The 20,481-nt window shown below is 65.2% G+C and overlaps 2 protein-coding genes across 2 annotated transcripts in view; both read left to right on the top strand.

The window, feature by feature from the left end:
- The window catches only part of RNF157 (ring finger protein 157), a 64,582-nt gene extending 58,429 nt beyond the window's left edge, over positions 1-6,153 (top strand). Inside the window, exon 19 of the mRNA XM_008155027.3 lies at positions 3,511-6,153. Coding sequence (XP_008153249.2) covers positions 3,511-3,632 — 122 coding nt within the window. The 3' untranslated portion in view covers positions 3,633-6,153. The remainder of the gene's footprint in view (positions 1-3,510) is intronic.
- A 2,000-nt stretch (positions 6,154-8,153) lies between these two features.
- Positions 8,154-11,775, top strand: FOXJ1 (forkhead box J1). The gene is made up of 2 exons (XM_008155028.3): positions 8,154-8,645; positions 10,315-11,775. Exons 1-2 carry the CDS (start codon positions 8,157-8,159, stop codon positions 11,080-11,082), a joined length of 1,257 nt encoding a protein of 418 aa, XP_008153250.1. The 5' UTR covers positions 8,154-8,156; the 3' UTR covers positions 11,083-11,775.
- The last annotated feature ends 8,706 nt before the right edge of the window (positions 11,776-20,481 follow it).

The raw sequence follows: 20,481 nt of genomic DNA, 5'->3' as shown, positions 1-20,481 counted from the left end.
GTTCCATAGGCGAGGATTTTCCCAAGAAAAGAAAACTGTTTGGGAGGATATATCCGTTCCTGTTCCAGAAAAAGGGGGAGCTTCTGAGCAAGCGTCATGGGGAGGGTTGGTTCCGGCCGCAGATGGCATCTCTGCCCTCGCTCCGCCCTGTGTCTGCTCGCTGGGCGTGCGTGAGGAGAGAATCTAGGTCCTGCCTCCCTTGAGGGGTTCCCCCTGCCCCCACCCCACTTGCTGGCAGAGGGAGCTGCCGGGAGTTGTGTGAGCGCATTCCCTCTGCTTCCTCCTCTTCCTCACACCCTGCAGCCAGCCTGCGGGCTGATGTTCAGTCCGCTCTCCCTCTCCGGGGTGGGGAGAGGAGGGAGGGAGGGAGGGAGGGAGGGAAGGAAGGAAGGAAGGAAGGAAGGAAGGAAGGAAGGAAGGGAAGGAAGGAAGGAAGGGAGGAAGGAAGAGAGGGAGGGGGAGGAAGGAGGGAAGTGAAAGGAAGGAAGGAAGAAAGGAAGGACCCCTGGGGTTCCTTGTGGGGATCTGAGATTAAAGTGGGGTCACGGCTGAGGCCAGACACACGAACCAAACCGAACGCTGTGGTGTCTGTCGGGAGGGGGTCCGGTGTGAGCGCTTCAGGTGTCTGTCCATTGCCCCCTCGCCAGAGGCCCCGGGCTCTTAGGAAGAGGGACAGCCGAGCTGCTCACGCGGTCAGACGGGCTCCGGTTCGGGCGGGAGCACCGTGGCGGGAGCACCGTGCTGGGGAACTCTCCGGCAGCGTCCGCTGGTTGGTGACGGGCGTGCCCGCCTTGGTAGGCCCGCTGGGACGGAGGGGCCTCTCCTCCCTCGGCCTTAGGGTCCAACTCCTGTCCTGCGACGGAGATCCCGAGGTTCTCCCCGCCGGCCGGCCGGGCTCCTCGGGCCTGTGGGCTCCGACGGTCTCGGCCTTTGGTCTCCGTGTCCCTCTCCAAGCGGAGGGCGCTCCCCTCGAGGAGGGCCCCTGAGAAGCGGAGCCGGGGGCACCCCGCTCTCCCTGTCCCCATCACCCTCCCGCTCACGGGTGCTCTGCCGGGAGGCCCGGCCGGTGGCGAGGACCACACAGGTCCCCATCCTCACCTCTCGTCCCCTAAGAAGCCCCTGGGGTTCTCGGGCCCCGAGACCCAGGGGCGGAGGGGTGCCCCCATGTTGGGAGGGCGGCTAAGCGGACGGGGCAGGGTGAGCAGGTGGGAATTCCGAGACCTGCCGAGGAGCGGTGGGTCCGGGGAATCGGATGGACTGGCACACGGTGGCAGGGGTCGGGGACCCGCGGTCGTCCTGTGAGAGCCGCTGGGAGGTTAATGACGGGAAAGAGCGAAGATGACGGGTTTAGTCGTGGGAACACGGTACAGTTTTAAAGGGCCGCGCCGGGCGGACGTGGCGTCGCTGACGGAACGCAGAATGCCTGTGGAGGCGGGGGGGCAGAGGGGGAGGTGACCCAGACTGGGAGGCTCCTGGGGAAGGCGGCCCGGGGTAGGGACCGAGGAAACATCCAATTCCCCCCGTCCCAGGGGTGCCCTGAACGTGCTCCCCAAATCTGCCTTGAGTCCCCCAAACGTGAATTGAAGGGAAGCGCCTTTTTAAACCTCCAAGCCGAGCCCCGTTTTCTCGCCGGAGTCCTCCCCAGCATCCGGGCTCCTGTCTGTGGCCGGGCTCGCACCCTGGCCTGGGTGAGCGAGGCAGCAGCGCCCCCTGTAGGGAAAGGGCACCCCAGGGAGAGCGGACGCCAGCCTGAGTCTGGAGGCTGCCCCCGAAGGCAGAAGGCAGCGGTGTCGGCCGGGGGAGGGTTCTAGAACGGCCGTGTCTGCAGGGAGGGCTCGCGTGAGCCCAGAGCAGGAGCGGCCCGCGGGTGCGGGCGCGGGCGCGGCGATGTTTGTTCTGTGCATGCGTGTGTGTCTTCGCTCCTGTTCACCATCTGCTTCTGGTCTTTCCTACGAACAGCGCAGCTCCGGAGTCCTGCCCCATAGACTGAGGACTAGGTATGAGCCCACCGCCCGTGTAACGCACACAGCCCCTGCTCCCGCAGCTCCCGCGAACGGGCGGTCCCTTCCTGTCCCGCCGCCTCACAGGGAAGGAGCTGCTGACCCCCTCCCCGACCCCGGTACCCCAGGGACCAGCGGCCCCCCAGTTCCGGCTGGGAGTGAGACACCTGAGGGTTTCCTTTCTACTCACCCCTCTTCCCCGGGGCCCACCGCCCCGACTGTCAGAGCCCTAAGCGGATTATCGCCGAGCGCGTTTCTTAGAAATAAGGCGTTGCTGCTGCTTCACCCCAGAGCTGCTGCCGCCAGAGGGTTCGTGTGGTCGGCTGGGCTAGCCTGCAGCCGGCCGCCCCACACATTAGTGAGTGTCCCCCTCCAACATGGACACAGCAGCCTCAGGCCTGCAGGGTTGGTGGGCCCTGCTCAGGAGGCGGTCCAGGCACAGCGTGAGAAGTGGGGTGGCCGTGCAGGCTGCAGGGGAGCCCTCCGACCCCCTGGGCCTGGTCCGGCAGGGGCCTGTGGGGGCGGGTGGGGGATCCGCTGCTCGGAGTCCGGAGTTAGGTCTTCCTCCTGCGCTGCGGGCAGCCTGGCCCTGCCTGTCCACGGAGGGTCTCCCTGCGCGGGAAGGAGCCGGGCCGTGGGCGGGGAGGGCGGGCGAGGGGAGATGCGGAGAGGTGAGCGTGGCCTGGACAGAGCCTGGGGCACTGGCCGCTGTGCACCTGCGAGTGGGTGCCCCGCTGGGCGCTCTCCCCTGTGGCCTCACCCAGTCCTCCAGCTTCCTGCGAGGCGGGAAGTGCCCTGCCGGCTCTTGCAGGCGGGAGGGCAGGAGCCGGGGCTGGAGCCCAGACATCCCGACGGCAGGTTAGGCAGCCGGGGAAGTGAACGGAGGGGCGGTGGTGGGTGGGATGCAGAGAGCGAAGGAAGGAGAAGAGCCACAGGGGACTGCGGGGAGGGTGAGGAGCTTAGGGGTGACGTCCGTGGGACCCCCAGTTTCTCGGCCTGTGCCTCCTGCGGTGGATGGCACCAGGGGGTAGCAAGCCTCGGCGGCTGCTCAGATCAAAAAGATGAAGAGCGGCAGGTGTGGGGACGGGGTGCTGAAGCCATGGCACTGCCCGCCCCCCATGTCCCTGGCACCCTGCTGGGCAGCCAGTCACTTCCTGCCCCCCCCCCCCCCCCAGCAAACACTTCTTCCCGCGGAGGAGAGGCTCAGCTGGGCCGTTTCTTTCTCGTCCACCACAGCACGTAGGCCGACTTCAAAACGAGGCACAAAAGTGGGTCCGAGGGCAAGTCCACCGAACAGGAAACAGCCCGCATGTCCCTCTGTCACGGGGCGCAGAGGCCCCGTGGGGCAGGGGCGCCCACTGCTCCGTGCCCTCTCCCGCGCCGTGGCCCGCACGTGCAGTTTCGGGTGACACGATCCCGCCAGCCTCCGTGCCGAGCCCCCGGGCTGCGCTGCTGGAGCCCCAGGGACCTGGCCGAGGGCGGGCCCTGTGACCTTCCTCTCTCTCCTCAGGCACCTGGCAGGCCGATGACAACGCGCTCAGTCGTCGGCACCCTCGGCGTCGGCGCCGGTCGTCCAGCAGCCTGGAGGATGCCGAGAGCGGGCGCTGCGTGTGGGGCCCTCTGGCCGTCTGAGAGCCCGCCCCAGGCCAGAGCCCCCTCCGGTCCCCGCCTCCCATCCTGGACTCACTGGACCGTGGCCTCCTGGGCATCCTCAGTGGGAGACCCACGTGGGAGCCGGGCGTGGAGGCCAGCCTGCTCCTTCTCCCATGCCCCAGCCTTCCATCACCAGGACCCGCCCCTCTCCCAAGGGGCTGGGCGCCTCCTGCCTCCTCAGAGACCCTCTGGAACATTCCCACTGGATCTTGATCTTCAGGGAGCCACGGCCCCCGGGCTGGCGCCTCCAGCATCTCTCTTCTCGGCGGCGGGTAGACCAGAAGACTCGGAGTCTTAGCGGCTGCGTTTCCTGGCGTCAGGGACGGCAACACCAGTTTGAAACCTCCAGTTTGGGGTGGGTTTGGGGGAGACGTGTGAGAAGGCAAAGCCACGTTGCACTGTACGCGGAGTTTCCGTCCAGGACAAGAGAAACGGTGCCAGCCCACCAGGCGGTTGGTTGGAAAGACGGTTCTTGCTTCCAGCAGGCGAGCTAGTCTACGCCTCGTGTGACTGTTTAGAGAGGAGGCCTTGGACCTGAGACACACACCGCCCCCCCACACACACATACACACCCCCCGTTACGTGACCGACCTCGGGAGGGTCTTAGATCAGGTGCGTCCGGGAAGGCCTGGGACTCCACCCTAAGGTGACATTTCACAACACATTTTGACCCCCTCTCTCAGGTGCGGGGAGCTATGTCATTGCCCTGGCCCTGCCCGGTGGTCTTCTTACCCCCCGTTTCCCCGTCTCCACCCGTTTGTTCAGAGTTGAAGAAACAGGCTGAGAGGGGGGTGGACCAGGGACCCTCCAGCTGGTACCCAGGACTCCCCCAGAAAGCGGTGGAGAGCGCTGAGTGGGGGCCGGCAGCGGGCTGGGCGCTGGTGGCTCCTCCCCCCCCCCCATGTTTTCCTCCCCCGCCTTCCCGTCCTGCGCCTGAGAGGCCAAGGGGAGGACTGCCTTCCACAGGCTCATTGGAGACTTAAGAGTGTTCCAGTCACGTGCCCACCCCCCACCCCACCCCCAGCCCAAAAGCGTGCGAGAGCAGGGCGGCCCGGACCGGAGCGGCTGGTGTGCACCTCTCGGCGCCGGCTCTGCTCAGCCCTCGGAGCTCTTGGGCAGACGCCTTGTCTGTTGGCCTTTGGGAAAGGTGGGCGAGCGCGGGGTTGGGGGGCAGAGTTGGAAACAGCCATGTGTGAGGCTGGGATGTGGAGCCCAGGCTACGCCCGTCCGATGGCTTGTCTGAGTATTTGGAACTGTCGCCCGGAGGAGCTTCTCGGGGCCCTTGCCAAGCCTCCAAGGGAGCCCCGTGCCCAGGGCTCCTCGCCCGGCACCCTCTCGGCAGCACGGCCGGTTGAGCAGGCCCTCCCACCACCCAGTGGCTGTGGCTCAGTTCTGCCTGGTCAGCGGGGAGCCTGCTGTTCTGACAGGTGTGATGCGAGCCACACCGGGAATGGAAGCTTCTGGATGGAGTTCCCAGGCCCGCCCTCTCTGGAATCCTGCCGTGGACTCCCCTGGTTCAGGCCCCACTCCGTGCCCTCCCCTTCCCCCACATTCTTCCAGCCCAGCCCCTTTCCTACTTGAGATCTGAGCAATAACCCCACTCCCCGAGTTCCTCCAAGTTTGAGCCCCAGAAACGCCAGGGAAGGGGGGCTTCGCTCAGCCGAGGGGAGCGGCACGCAGACCCACCCGCTCTCCCGGCAGGTAGCCTTCGCGGGGTGGTGTTACCGGAGATGAAGGAGCTGCAGGTCAACAGCAGCCCCCGTGGCAGGAACCCTCGGAGGAAGCCATCTCCCCCCGCCCCCCCCCCCCCGTCCCCCTCTCTGGGGGGGGGTCTGTGTCCTCTCCTGGGGGAGGGGCTCAGAAAGGTTCTACGCCTTGGTTCCCTAACCAAGACCTCTGGGCTAGAGAACAGCCCCTCAGTCCTTGTTTTTCAGTCACTTCCTGTCCTCTGCCCGCCCCACCCCCCTCATTCTCATTCAGATGTTGGCAAGCGGCAATATCCCACCCAGAGGCTGGTCCTCAGTCAGCCTGAGGGGACGAGGCCGCTGCCCGCCCATCGCCTGGACACAGTCGTGCTGGCGGCCGCTGACCCCGAGAGAACGGACGGGCATAGACGAGCTGGGGGCCGGCCGCTCCTCCCTGCCACCCGCGGGTCTGAGCTTCCCACGCCTCCAGGTGGTGTGACCCAGGCCTCCTCGCAGAGCCCTTTTCCATCCCGCCAGAGTCCACGCCCCCGCCGGGCACCTCTTGGGCACAGGCCCACACATGAAGCCATCTCACCTGGAGAGAGCTAGTGTCCTGTCCACCTGACCCTGGCACGCCCGCCGCCCACTCTGCTTCAGGCGCTGCACAGCTGCTGTGTGCAGCGTGTGTGGGTACGGTTGTGCCATCTGGGCGCCCCTCATCCCTGGAGCTACGCTCATGGGTACAGACAGCGGGGACACCAGGACGCGGTGTTTGTGGACTGCTGCATGACTCTTAAAACGGAATAAAACTGTTGACGAGGAAGGAGAGCGCTGCGGTTGGTTATTGATGAGAGTTCCTGTCTGACTTTCTCCCCCCTCCCCCACCCGCGTTTACCACTTACTCTGGAGAATGTGGAAGTGAGGTGAGGGCGAGGGGCAGGGGAGGCCATGCCCCTCAGAGGGAGTGGGTGTGCCATCCCCTGGGCACTGGCTTCGCCCCGCAGCCCTCCGGCTCCTGAGGCCTGAGCAGGGAGCCCTCAGCCCCACCCGTGCCCTTAAACCTGAGAACTTCCAACACTGCAGCTCCTCCATAATTGAAGAGCAGGGGAGCTGGTGACAGGAGGGAGGCGGGGGGGGGGGGGAGGGCCGCAGTCCCTGTCACTTAAAGGGTGGTGGCATTGTTGGGTTAAGTGACCCGGCTAGGAGAAGTTGGGGAGTCCGTGGCTTCTCTGAGTTGAGCCCGCTGTGTCTGCTTCCTCAGCTATCTGGGAAGGAGGGAGGACTTCCGCAGAAGCCTCTGGAATGCCAGGGGTGGGGAGGCAGCCGCTTACCGGGAAACGGGAGGGATTACCCTACCCGCCTTGGTGCGTCCGCGGTCCGTGCGGTTCAAGGCTGCGGACCTGGGCGGCAGGTGGCATCGGAGAGTCAGGCCTGCCCGCAGGCACCAGAGCCGACACTCGGGATCGGGAGAGAGGGACAGGCCGCAGAACGCGAGCAAGTGCCACTCGCAGCCCGGAGGAGAGGGCATGGAACCCCCAGCACACGGTTCCCGAGTCTGAGCCCGCTCTTGGCCTGGCCCCGCGCCCCGGGCTGCGTCCCAGGAGCCGTTTTCGCCTCGGAGCAGCCGGGACAGGAGGGGGCAGGGCGGGAGTACGGTTCCTGGGGTGAACGGCTCCCCTGGGTGCCCGAGTCGGCAGGAGCGCGGAGCCGCGCGCTTCTCCGAAACCTGCGCGCGCCCCTCGGGCGGGAATGCGGGGCGCGGGCCGCGGGCGGGTAGGGGGCTGGGTGGCGCGGGAGAGGGAGGCAAAAGGAGGGAGTTCCAGGAGAGTTACCGCCAGAGAGAGTGGCAAGAGCCCGCGGTCACCTTGGAGACGTGCTGACCAATGGCAGCAGCGAAAGCTGTTTATGGGGGCGGGGCGTCGCCATGGCAGCAGGAGAAGCCTTTGGAGCGGCTACTTAATGCGAGTCCCGGGCCGCGGGCGCTCAGAGAGGCGCCTTCAGGCTGGGAGGGGGCGACGAGGGGTGCTGGCGGGGCCCTCAAGCTGAGGGCTGAGAGCCGCGGAGGTGGTGGTAACTTCTTCCAGAACCTTCCTTTAGCCCGGGCTGCGCTCTGAGCCAGGTAAGGGACGGAGAGGTCTGCGGGCCGCGGAAGGTGGGCGGCAGCGCGCTCTCGCATGCGTCCCGAAGCAAGTGGTGGGCCTGGAAACTGACATCTGTGGAGTTTGGGGGTACCTTACTTTCCGCCCCCATCATTATGTTTCCTGTTCCCTTCCTTCGCCTGATCTTCCACCCGAATAATCCCTTTTCCAAGATCAGAGGACCTTCCCGGCCCCCGCCCTGTCGCACTGCCTCGCGGGCTCCCTCGCCCCTTTTCCCTGTGTCTCGGGGTGGGAGTGTCTGAGTTTCCGCTCTTGGGGGGAATGGGGTAGACTGGAAGGCTCCTACCTTCCCCTTTATTTGGCTAATAAAGTCTCCTCTTCAACCTCGAAGAGGAAATGAAGAGCGAGGCGGTCCCTGCGGGGGTCGGTCCTGTTCCCCACGCCTCCGCCCCAAAAGACCCTCGCAGCTGCGGGACGATTTTAGAGGCATTGCCCCGCACCCGCCCCTCGGGGCGGGGAAAGAGGGCTCAGCTCCCGCTGTGGTCCCCGCAGGCCCCACGTTCGTGTTCGGAGGAGGCGACCCCCAGGTCGGGGGATGGAAGCGCGCGTCCGGGAGGCTGTGTAACTGGAGCCGCGGGAGCGAGCGGGCCGGAGAGCGCGGCGGGCCACCGGGGCTCAGCCGTGGATGCTGACCGCCCCTTCGGAGAGTCCCCGCAGACATGGCCGAGAGCTGGCTGCGCCTCTCGGGCGCAGGGGCGGCGGAGGAGGCGGGGCCGGAGGGCGGCCTGGAGGAGCCCGACGCCCTGGATGACAGCCTGACCAGCCTGCAGTGGCTGCAGGAGTTCTCCATTCTCAACGCCAAGGCGCCCACCCTGCCCCCGGGGGGCACCGACCCCCACGGCTACCACCAGGTGCCGGGCTCGGCAGCGCCGGGGTCCCCCCTGGCGGCGGACCCCGCCTGCCTGGGGCAGCCGCACACGCCGGGCAAGCCCACGTCCTCGTGCACGTCGCCCTCGGGGCTGCAGGCCCCGCCCCCCGACGACGTGGACTACACCACCAACCCGAGCGTGAAGCCGCCCTACTCGTACGCCACGCTCATCTGCATGGCCATGCAGGCCAGCAAGGCCACCAAGATCACCCTGTCGGCCATCTACAAGTGGATCACAGACAACTTTTGCTACTTCCGCCATGCTGATCCCACCTGGCAGGTAGCGGGGGTGTGGGTTGCGGCTGCTCCTTCCCAGCCTCCTGCCTTGCCCCCTCCTCCTCCTCCATTCTTGCAGGGACTCACTCACTTCACCCAGATCCAGGTCAAGCAGGCAGGGCCCCGCGGGAGGGAGGCCCTGGGGGGAGGCCCCTGAGGGAGCCCCGTGCTTGGAAATGCCTCTCATTTGACTTAGGGAGGAGGGAGGATGTTCAGAGGGCCTTAGGGGTGAGGATGCTGAGTTCAAAGGGCAAACACTTGTCACTCATCCAAGAGGCTCAGCCCAAAGACCAGGGCCAGACTTGGCCATGGACAGACACAGCCCCCTGGGGGAAGGTGGTGATGGACTAGGGACACATGTTTGTCCCAAGTCCTAGAATTCCTAGACGCTGCCCTGCCCAGGGCCAGTGTTCCAGGACCTGACTCGGAAGTGGGAGCTGGAGCGTTGGCCCAAGCTCTGCCTCCTGCCTGGCTGCAGTTGGTTGGGGGGCAGGGGGTCGGGTGCTGTGGGGTGTGAAGGCAGCTGTGTCTCAGAGCCTGGGTATGGGGCCTTCCTACAGCTGCTGGCCCAGCCCCCACTCCAGCCGCTCCCCAGTTTCCTGTCTCCACTCCTCCCCCTCTTCTCAGTCAGGCTCCCTGGGGAGACAATTACCTGAGCCCGATGCTTCCCACAGGGGCTCTGCCTCCAGCTCGGGCTCCAGGCTCCGAGTCTCCGAACCCCGAGAACCCGGCGCAGAGCAGCCCAGGGTCAGGCCGCCATGTAAACACCCCGCCTTGCCACGGGGCACTACCCACCTGTCCGCCCTGCTGGCCAGGCCCCCGACCCCTGGCCCCATCCTGCGCGATAGGACGGTGCTCTGAGGCGGGGCAGGCATTGCCCTGAGAGTCTCAGGATCAGGGCCTGGTTGGGGACAGGGGCCCCAGGACACCCACACTCCTCCCTGGGGCACCCGCAGCAGCAGCAGGCCGCACGTCACAGTCCCGGCTGCTCTTCACGTGCTTGGGCCCTGGCTGGGGCGATGCCCTCGGCAGCCTTGGCGAGAAGGCAGAGACCCCCGCTGCCCCCCACGCCTGCGAAGCCCCGACTTTGGGAAGTGGGCCCAGGAGTGAGCGCTATGCTCTTTGCTGGGGAATAATCAACTGAGGCCAAACAGCTTCGGTGGGAGGAGGGGCGTGGGGGGCAAGGGCCAGGCCACCTCACCCCTACACACACTCCTGCGCAGGCACGCACGCGTGAAGACACACACACACACACACACGCACCCTCACACCGCAGGTCACCCAGTGCCGCCCACCCCAACCTTCTCACTCCACCAACAGAGAGGGCCAGCCAGGCCAGGCGGAGGGAGAGGGCTGTCCAGGCCCTGGGGGAGCAGAGGCGTTTGGCCAGAGGCTGCAAGTGGTGGGGTGACGGGGGGGGGGGGGGGGGCAGGACAGGGTGGCACTGAAACCACCCTGTGGCTCGGGGCTCGGATGACTGAGCAGGCGGATATCCCGGCAACAGGGAATAAAAGCCCCCGACTGCACTCCTGGCTCCGGGGCCGGTGGCTGGTGTCCCAGAGCCCTCCTCCCCCTCCCCCACCGAGGGAAGAGGGTAGGAGATGGGCCGGAGCCCACGCAGCCACTGACCGGCCTCCCCACTCAGCATCTCCTCCCCCTCTGTCCTTGCCCAGAATTCCATCCGCCACAACCTGTCCCTGAACAAGTGCTTCATCAAAGTGCCCCGGGAGAAGGACGAGCCGGGCAAGGGCGGCTTCTGGCGCATCGACCCCCAGTACGCCGAGCGCCTGCTGAGCGGGGCCTTCAAGAAGCGGCGGCTGACCCCGGTGCACATCCACCCGGCCTTCGCCCGCCAGGCCGAGCCGAAGCCCGGCCCCGCGCCGTGGGCCGGGCCGCTGGCCGTCAACACCGAGGCCCAGCAGCTGCTGCGGGAGTTCGAGGAGGCCACCGGGGAGGGGGGCTGGGGCGCGGGCGAGGGCAGGCTCGGGCACAAGCGCAAACAGCCGCTGCCCAAGCGGGTGGCCAAGGCCCCCCGGCCCCCCAGCACCCTGCTGCTGACCCAGGAGGAGCAGGGCGAGCTGGAGCCCCTCAAAGGCAACTTTGACTGGGAGGCGGTCTTCGACGCGGGCGCCCTGGGGGGGGAGCTGGGCGCGCTGGAGGCCCTGGAGCTGAGCCCCCCGCTGAGCCCCGCCTCGCACGGGGACGTGGACCTCACTGTCCACGGCCACCACATCGACTGCCCCGCGACGTGGGGGCCCGCGGGGGAGCAGGCTGCCGACAGCCTGGACTTCGACGAGACCTTCCTGGCCACGTCCTTCCTGCAGCACCCCTGGGACGAGGGCGGCCGCGGCTGCCTGCCCCCGGAGCCCCTCTTCGAGGCCGGGGACGCCACCCTCGCTGCCGACCTGCAAGACTGGGCCAGTGTGGGCGCCTTCTTGTAAGAGGCCTGGCCCCGCCCCCACCTGCGGACAGCGTCCGAGTCAGGGCCCAGACTGCCCCCCAACACAGGCCCAGGGAACCCTGCTGCCCAGACAGGGGCTGGGCCACGTCTCCCGAGCTGGCGCCACGGGGCCACACATCCCCCAGCCTGGGCTGCCCTCGGATTCCAGCCCCGGAGGCTGAGAACTGGGGCTCAGGACCCGTGAATCGCTGCCTCCCCGCCCGGGCCCCACACACAGTGTTTCATTGCCCCCCGCCTGCCCTGCCCCAGGGACCAGTTACACAGCCCTGCGCTGCGAGCGCCGTGGCCTGAGGGGCCCTGGCCAGGCTGGGGAGCCAGAGGACAGGGCCCACCCAGGGCACCTCGGCTTCAAAAGGTTCTCCTTCCTCTATTCCCCCACCCCACCCCCCCTGCCCAGGTCTCTATCCAGAGAAAATTCCCAGGTACTGCAAATGCTAATTAGGTGACTGCAGATTAACCCTCTGGAGGCCTCTCCAGGCAAAGCCTCCCAGGGGCTGGGCGGGCAGTGGATGGGGCGGAGCCGGGAGGGGGCAGAGAGAGGAGAGAGGTGAGGTCCGGCGCCCACAGGGCAGGGAGACTTCCTAAGGCCTCCTGGCCCATCTCCACGGGGGGCAGGGGCGAGGTTGGAAATCCCTCATTTTTGAGCCTGACTGGAGGCTGACAGTAGTGAGGAGTTGGGGTTCTGGGGAGTTGGGGGCAGGGGTAGCCAGGCTGCGGGGGGTAGGGGAAGACAGACTAACGTAGTGAGTGTAACCTATAGCTGAGGTTTAACCGGGAGGGATGCCCAGCTTGCTAGAACCACCGGGACCAGGAAGGGGTGGGGGTCGCCCGGGCCCCCGCCTGCACTCGTTGGGGGGAGTGTCTCGCCCCCGCTGCCCGAGCGCCCCAGGCTGCATCCCGAATCCATCCTCCTGCCCCACGGGGCAATTTAACCTTTTTCATGGAAAGTTATTTACAATAAATTGTTTTTTGAAAATAAATTTTTTAAAAATCTGCAAATGGACCTGCTTGCAACTTTCTTTGAAAAAAGGCGAGGGCACAGTTTGGAGTGGGGCTTCTCATCGGTGCTGCAGGGGAAGGGCTGGGAGGGAGTTGGGGGGAGGTCACTGAAGGCCTGAGACATGCCCCCTGATGACTGTCCCAGGGAGAAAGGGGAGAGGCAGCCCGAGGGCTCCCCTGCAGCCCGGGCCTCAGTGCCCCATCTGCACAATGGGGCTAACCACACCCACAGCCCCAGGAGTGTGAGAAAAAGGAGGCACAGCCCCCTCCCTGGCCCTGGGGACGCACAAAGGCCGTGCCTGCCCAGGGCCCCCGCTGAGCGTCCCCACCGTGAGGGCCTGCCTGGGCTTGCCTGCCTGAATGTGCCCGCCCTGGCCTGGGCCAGTCTCCAGCACCTCCCTCCCTCGGTCCCCTCCTGGAGGGGACAGGGTGTGAGGTCAGGGGGCCCTGTCCCAGGGCCGGCCCGCACGCCCAGCCTGGGGGGTGTGCACCAGCGCGTGCTCCCCTCCAAGGCCCAGTGCAGGCTGGAGCAGGAGGAGGCCACGGGGGGCAGTGGGGGGAGTCTGTGTGCCCAGACCCTCCCCCCTCTCTCACACTGGCAGGTCTGCTCTGTGAGGAACCCAGCCTACCAGGGTTCTGATGGGGAAACTGAGGCACAGAACATGTGTGTTCGCGTGACACACTGTGGCATCTCTCAATCCCCTCCCCCCAGCTTTGTCTGGAACCCACCTCTCCACTCAGCCCCACAAGAACACCCTGGGGGTGCACAGCTCCTCCCCCAGCGCGCGCACGCGCGCGCACACACACACACACACACACACACACACCCTGGCACAAATGGGCATCTCCCGCACAGCCCTGCCCAGCCTCCACGGACCCCTTTCTCGCCCAAGCCCTTTCTTTCCCTTCCCTGGGGCTTGGCCCTAGGCCAGCCCTGCATTCCCCTGGCTAACTTGCTGCTTTCACTTGCTAATTATTCCCAATATTTCAGAGGCGCGCACACTGCGGGACCAGTGGGGCTGGGGCCTTGCTGAGCACAGAAGCCAGCCCACCCCCTTCCCACAGCAGACCGAGGCCGCCTCACTCTGCGACTCCCTTCACCCCACCACCCCACCCACCAGCCCAACTCTCTACTGGCCCCCAGCAGTGGGGAAATAGTGGGGGGGGGGGGCTATGGCCTTCTCCACTGGACCCCAAGATCAGCCTCCAGCCCTGGCCAAAGGAGTTACATCTCTGATTGACAGGTGGGCGTGCCACCCTCTCCCCCACCTCCGCTGTGCTGCGGGGAGAGGGGCAAGGACTGGCAGGCAGAGCTGCCCACAGCGGTGAGGAAAGGCAGGAGGGGTGTGCAGAGGTGGGGCTCAGCCTGGCTGTGGGGGGGACGACCAGGAGCTCCTGAAAATCCCTGTGCTGGCCCAGGCATCGACATTGACGAAGGGTCCCCAGACGCGACCAAAGCCGAGCGGGGGCTGGTGCACTGGGCTCCCCACCCTCTGAGCGGGCAGCAGCTGAAGAGGGAAAATGGGGGTTTCAGAGCCCATCCCTCCTGCGTATCCCTGCCCGATGGCTTTTGTTTTTATTTTTTATTTGTTTAGATGTTGTATTGATTTCAGAGAGGAAGGGAGAGGGAGAGAGAGATAGAAGCATCAATAATGAGAGAGAATCATTGATCGGCTGCCTCCTGCACGCCCTACACTGGGCCCCACACCGGGAACTGAGCCGGCAACCCAGGCATGTGCCCTTGACCGGCATTCAAACTGTGACCTCCTGGTTCATAGGTCGATGTTCAACCGCTGAGCCACGCAGGCCGGGCCTGCCCTGGTGGCTTTTTAAAAAGCTGTTCCTTTACCTCATAGTTACTGATGGATTCGACGTGACCCGGATCAAAATGCACTCTGCTGCATGTGACAGTCAGCTGCAGACACAATGCCCATTAGCACCAACTACTGAAGTGTATACGTCCTTAGAACAAGGACGTTCCTGCAGAGCCCTCGTGCCACCGTCACCATCAGGACATGGACATTGACCTGGCAATCCCATCTCACCACCGACCCATTCAAAGTTTGCAGATGGCCCCGCTGATGCTCCTCCCCGGCCCAGCACCCCAGTCCAGGGTCATGAGGGGTCCTATCTCTCTCTCTCTTTTCTTCTTATCTCTCTCAAAAAAAAATTTATATATATCCCTAGCTGGTTTGGCTCAGTGGATAGAGCGTTGGCCTGCAGACTGAAGGGTCCCAGGTTCAATTCCGGTCAAGGGCACATGCCAGGGTTTCGGGCTCGATCCCCAGTGGGGGGGCAAGCAGGAGGCAGCCGATCAATGATTCTCTCTCATCATTGATGTTTCTCTCTCTATTTCTCCCTTCCTCTCTGAGATCAATAAAAACATATATATATATATATATATATATATATATATATATATATATGTTTTTATTGATTTTAGAGAGGGGAAGGGATAAGGATAGAGAGATAGAAACATCCATGAGAGAGAAACATCGATCAGCTCCTGCACGCTCCCTACTGGGGATCGAGCCACGACCGTGGCATCTGCTCTGACCGGGAATCTGACCGGTGACCTCTTGGTTCATGGGCTGATGCTCACAATCACTGAGCCACACCGGCGGGCGGTCCTATCTCCTTTAAGCTGTGGCTGTGCGCCCATGACTCCCGAGCAGGTTCCTCACCTCCTTTCACCCCCACCTTTGAGGTGAGAAGCCCCTAAAGGACTTCACTCTTAGGTGTTGGGGGCAGCCCTTCCCAAAGAGGAAGCCACTTTCCTGTCCCCTAAGTGGTCCCCTGTGCCCCAGCTTCCATGTGACGGGGGGGGGGGGGGGCAGGGGGCGGGGGGCAGGAGCTTGGAGCTGGAGGCCCTTCCCCTCCCTGCCCAGAGCACATCCTGTTCCCCGGCCAGGCCACCACAGGCTCCAGCGACCTGGGATCCCTCAGCCCCGGGCTCCTTCTGTCCCCCAGCAGGCCAGGCGCCTGCAGAGCTGAGACAGAACGGCTCTCCACCCCCCACCCACATGCACAGACTTTCAGAAGGAAGAGAGTGAGCTGGGGGGCGGGGGAGCGGGGGTGTGAGGGCAGGTGGGGAGGAGGTGGGCAGGAGCCGGGCACACTCCATCCTGGGCCAGGCCCAAAGGTAAACAGGTGTATTTGGACTCGCAGCAGGGGGCAGGGGGCAGGCCTGGGCCTGTCTGGGGTGGAGATGGGGGCAGGGGAGGCGGGCTGCATTCACAATGGGGTGGAGAGTGGCCCAGGTCCTGCTGACACATTCTTGTGTAATGAGGAGGAGAAAGCGCAGGTGACAGGGAGGGGAGGCACTCTGGGGGGCTCTGTGAGGCCACCCATGCTGGGGCTGCGCTGACCTGCGTGAGGCAGGAGGCACATGGAGGCCCTGGGGGTCACCACCCTCCTGGGGCACATGTGGCTGTCCCACTCAGGGGCTCCAGGCGGGACAGGGACAGGTCAGAGTCACCCAACGGGCATGCTGGGGCCTGAACTTGTGTGGTCAGGAGCGGGCCGGGGTCAGCTGGACAGCACTGTCCCCCAGGAGCCAACCCGCCTGGTGGTGCGGTGCAGGGCGAGGCTGGTGCACATTAACCAGGGGGTGACAGACCAAGGTCTCCCAGCTCCTGCCTTGCTCCCAGCTCCGGCACTGCCCCTCGCCCTGCCTGCCACCTGCTCGCTTGCTCAGAGGGCAGGAGGGGCTCAGTCCCTCTTTCCCCTGGAAGGAAGCAGCTCCCTGAGCTCCCCGGACAGCAAGACTGCAGCCACTGGGGAGAGCAGGCCGCCTGCACACAGCACCCCCGCCCGTGGCCCCCAGGCTCCCAGACCCCCCAGGGCCCTTTGAAGCCCCAGCAACTGCCCACAGCCCTCCAGGCTGTTTGCCCAGGAAGTGAAGCTGAGCAGAGAGGCTGCTGTGTGTACGAAGAGCCACCCACGGGCTCTGTCAGTGGCCCTGCCCCGCCTCAGACCACCCTGCCCTCTGCCTGCCTCATCTGGGCACCAAGCCCTGTCCCTATCCCCGCATGATATTCCGGTTTCGCCGACTTGCTTAAAGTGTGCTGTGCTGGCCGGGTAGGTGGGTGTCCCAGCGGTGGGGAGGGGTGACATACAGACCCTGCCTCAGAGTCCCCATCTCAGAAGCTCTGGGGTCTGCAGACTCCCGCGGGCACGGAACCTGCCTGTCTTGCGCCTTTCGACATTTGCAGCATCAAGCACACGGCCCGATTTCCTAAGGAATGAATGAATGAATGAGTGGGTGAATGAATGAATGTGCTGGCTGGACAGATGGATAAAAGGTAGAGAAACAGCCAAATAGCCTTGGCAGATTTCGACTGCAGACAGTAAACACGAAGGGGTTCCCAGCCGGTGGGGCTGGGGCTGGGGGCCGGGGTTCCTGGAGGGCCCAGGCTGCAGAGGCTGGGGAGGGAGCGTTCAGGTGAGCGGGGTCTGGGAGGAAAGCCCCACGCTGCCCTGTTCTGGACAAGAAAGCTGCCCTTCTGCTGACCCTGTGGGTGTGCGTGTGGGTGTGGGTGAGGCAGTAAGGGAGACAGCGGGGCCTGGAGTGCCAGCTGAAGCTGAGGGGACCTGTAGCAGGCAGGAGCCAGGTGGGGAGGGAGGGAGGAGGGACGTGGGGCGAGGAGGAAGGGATGGAGGGAGGTGGAAGAGGCCCGGCCTCATTCTCATCTGCTCCTCTGGCCCCCCCATTGCCCTGGGGCCTCTGTCCTGGGAGTGAGGATCATGGGGAGCCAAGAGGCAGGGCTGGTGTGGAGAAACGAGCATTCAAGGACACCCCCCCCCAAAAAAAAAAACAAAAAAACCCCACAGGGTCAGCAAGCGGGCCTTTCACCTATTTGCACCCCAGCTACAAGGTCACCAGGACAGAGCTGTGCCCAGCTCAGTGTCCCTGCCTGGTCCCGCCCCACTGGGCACCAGGACGGGCCCTGTGGCCCCGCTGCCCAGCCTCTAGCGGAGGCCAGGAGGTCTGTGAGGCCTGAGAGCAGAGCCTCCAGGGCCTGGGATAGGCTGAAGATTACCCCTGGCCTGGGGGGGTAGCCTGAGGGGGTGGCCTGGGGGGGTGGCCTGGCGAGGGAGGCTGGGCCCGGAGCTGGTACTGTCTCACCAGGAAGGTGGGGTAGAGACCACCCGTTCAGGCCAGCCCTGGAGAGAGGGGGTGGCGTGCAGGCAGTGTCGCGGGCCAACCTCACCGAGGGCCAGGACTCATGCCCCATCCACGTTCCCTGGGTCTCTCTGGCCTCCCTATTACACGTGCGGGTTTTATTGTCCTGAGTGGGACACGGGGGTCTCCCAGCCCCGGAAGGAATCCAAGGAGGGGGGAGAGAATCACCAGCCGGGCCCAGCGCCCCGAGAACAGGGCGGGTCATGAAGAGCAGGCCCCCGCCTGGCCCCACCCAGGCTCCGCTCAAGCCTCCGCCGCCCTCTGGCCCAGGGAGCTCCTGTCTGAGGGCAGTTTGGGGGGGGGCCCGCGGGCACTCTGACGGCCGGTTCCATGTGGCCTGGAGCAGGAGCAGGCCAAGCCCTCAGTTTGCAGAGGAGGAAACTGACTCTGTGGTCTCGCCCCTAACCCTGGAGTTGAGTGACCCCAGGACCTGACCGGGTCAGAGCCCAGCTGAGAGCAGTCCCTACGCTGGGCTTGAACTTGGACCTTCACCACACTCCCGGTCCAGCTCCCAGGCCCCTCCACCTCGGTGACCTCCACCTGGGCTTGGGAAGGGGAGTTCCAGCCTAGGAGGCGAGTCAGGCATGAGTGACCCCCAAAGACGCGGCCACACAGCGGCGATCAATCCAGCGGGGAACACCCGTGCGGCCTGAAGGAGCAGGCCCGGGGCAGACTCAGCTGAGCCCCAGATGAATGAATGACCGTGTGAGTTAGGAGCCCGTTCGGGGAGGGGAGGCAGGACACTGGGGGGTCAGCCCAGGTTATGCGTGGAGACAGTGGAGCCTGATGGTGAGCGGACCCACAGACCGGAAGGACATGGGGCCGGGCTCACATGCAGTCCCAGGGCCTCCGGTGCAGGGCCGGTTCGAGCCACAGGTGCAGGCACTCTCCGGGAGGGAGCGGAGAGCCCAGCCGGACCAGCCCTGGAAAGGGCCACACACACACCTGTTCCAGGCAGGCCCCGCCCCAGGACCTGTGGGGAGAGTCAAGGCCGAGGGGGCTCCGGGCCTCCCGCGGGGCATTTCCTGAGCCTGGCGGGGGCAGAACCCGCAGGGCGGGAGTGTGCGGGTGCGGGTGGCGGGGGGGGGCGGGGGGGTCTGAGCCCGGCACTGAGAAAGCGCTGAGTCACGTTCAAGGCGAACGGCCCCGGGGGAGCCAGACCTTCCGGGCCGGGGCTGCGGGCTGTGAGAATGCGCCCCAGGGTGCGGGGCGCGGGGGTGTGGGAGGCGGCCCGGGGGGTCAGGGCGCGGGGCGGCGGGCGGCGGGGCGGCAGATGGCCCGCACCTCCGCGGAGGGCTGTCGGGCGCCGGCGTCCTCCGTTGCCTGGAGCCGCGGGGCCGAGATGCCGCGGGTGCCAGCGGCTGACCTGACCTCGGCCGCTGGCTCGGACCCCGCTCCGGGCCGCTGGGGGCCGTGGGGCAGCGGGAAGAGCGGCCGGGGCGCTGGCCCAGCCGCACGCCTCGCGCCCCCTCGAGTTTTCCCGGTCATCGGCTTCCTCCCGCCTCCACGTCCCTCCCCTCCCCAGGGCCCCGGGCCCCGGGCCCCTCGTTCTGCGGACACCCGGCCGCTGCCCTCCGTGCGCTCCCTCTTTCCGGGCCCCCGCCCTGCGCCGCCAGCTCGCGGGGCGCGGCGGACGCGCACAGGCGGTGGCGGGCGCCCCCTCGTGGCCCCCGCAGGCCCTCCCCGCCCGGACTGGGGTTCAACCCCTGGGCTAGCGGGGGAGCGCGCCCCCCTGCGGCACAGCCGCGTCCTCCAAACCCTCTCAGAGGCTCTGGAAAGCGGCAGGGGCGTCCTTGAGCCTGAAGATGCCCCCGGGGGAGCAGGCGGGGAGGGCAGGGGTCAGCGCCACGTGGGACGTATTCCCACCCGCTCCCGGGGCCTGCGCTGCCCGCGGTGACAGGTGAGGAGGGGGCGGCCTGGGGTGTGCTCCCTGCGAGCATGTCGCTGTGATGTTCAGGGCCCAGAAGCTCACAGTCGCCTCCAAAGGCGCACGAACCTCCTTCCTCTCACACCCCACTCTGGGAATACCCCCCCTCCCCCATCTCCCCTCCAGGTCGTCTCATGCCCGTGGTCCTCCCTCCTTGCCCTGCTCCTCCCTGGCCCCTGGGGTTGGCCATCACTTAGTTGTGTGTTTACTGGTTCAGCACAGATGTGTTGCTCAGCCTCCCCAGGTGCCGGGCAGCCGGCCTTCCTGCCCCTCCTGACACCACTGCCTCGGCGGCCCAGCTCTCCTCTCACTGTTGTTGCTCGCTCGGCCTTTGCATCTCGCCTGCCTTTGATCTGTGCTCAGCGGGGTCCAGCCCTGGCCTGTGAGCCCTTCCTCTTGGCTGGGGGCCACTTCACAAGCTCCGCCAGGAGGCCCTGGTCCGGCCCCCCAGCCCTCCCTTTCCCAGCCACACTTGGCCTCCATTCCTCAAGTGGGCATGTCCCCTGGGGACATCCCCCCAGCCTCTTTGAGGACCTGAATTCAAACCGGTTTACTCAGAGGGTATTCAATTTGCAGGTGGGGAGATGATTTAAAGCTCACCTGGAGAGGAAAAAGTGTCCTGTTAAGTGAACATGCAGGCTCCAGGAAAGTACGTATTTTGTTGTTGTTGTTGTTAATCCTCACCCTAGGATATTTTTTAGAGAGAGTGGAAGGGAGAGAAAAAGGGAAGGAAGGAGAGAGAGAGAGAGAGAGAGAGAGAGAGAGAGAGAGAGAGAGAGAGAGAGAGAGAAGAGCTTATTCCGTGTAAAATATGCCTGGGTTTGTATAACTTCATCCAGAAAGTTATAACTGTGGTTCCTTCTGGGACAGAGTAACCACCTGGGGGTCAAGGCAGAGAAGGGCATATATACCTTCTTTGCAGTTTGGATAGAATTACATTGAATTTAAAAAATAATTTTAGCCCTAACCGGTTTGGCTCAGTGGATAGAGCATCGGCCTGCGGACTGAAGGGTCCCGGGTTCGATTCCGGTCAAGGGCATGTACCTTGGTTGCGGACACATCCCCAGTGGGGGGTGTGCAGGAGGCAGCTGATGGATGTTCTCTCTCATCGATGTTTCTAACTCTCTATCCCTCTCCCTTCCTCTCTGTAAAAAATCAATAAAATATATTTAAAAAATAGCTTTAAAACCAAACTGTAGCTTTGGCCGGTGTGGCTCGGTTGGGTGGAGCGTGGTCGCGCACACTATAAAGGCGGCGGGTTCGATTTC

The sequence above is a fragment of the Eptesicus fuscus genome, chromosome 20, assembly GCF_027574615.1.
Source record: "Eptesicus fuscus isolate TK198812 chromosome 20, DD_ASM_mEF_20220401, whole genome shotgun sequence".
NCBI classification, from domain to species: domain Eukaryota; kingdom Metazoa; phylum Chordata; class Mammalia; order Chiroptera; family Vespertilionidae; genus Eptesicus; species Eptesicus fuscus.
Note: the sequence above shows the minus strand (reverse complement) of the source record. Positions and strands in the feature narration are given on the sequence as shown.

Coding starts and splice junctions, on each gene's coding strand:
- FOXJ1 (XM_008155028.3), top strand. CDS start 8,157: ATGGCCGAGAGCTGGCTGCGCCTCTCGGGCGCAGGGGCGGCGGAGGAG. Junction 8,646..10,314: donor ATGCTGATCCCACCTGGCAG/GTAGCGGGGGTG, acceptor GTCCTTGCCCAG/AATTCCATCCGCCACAACCT.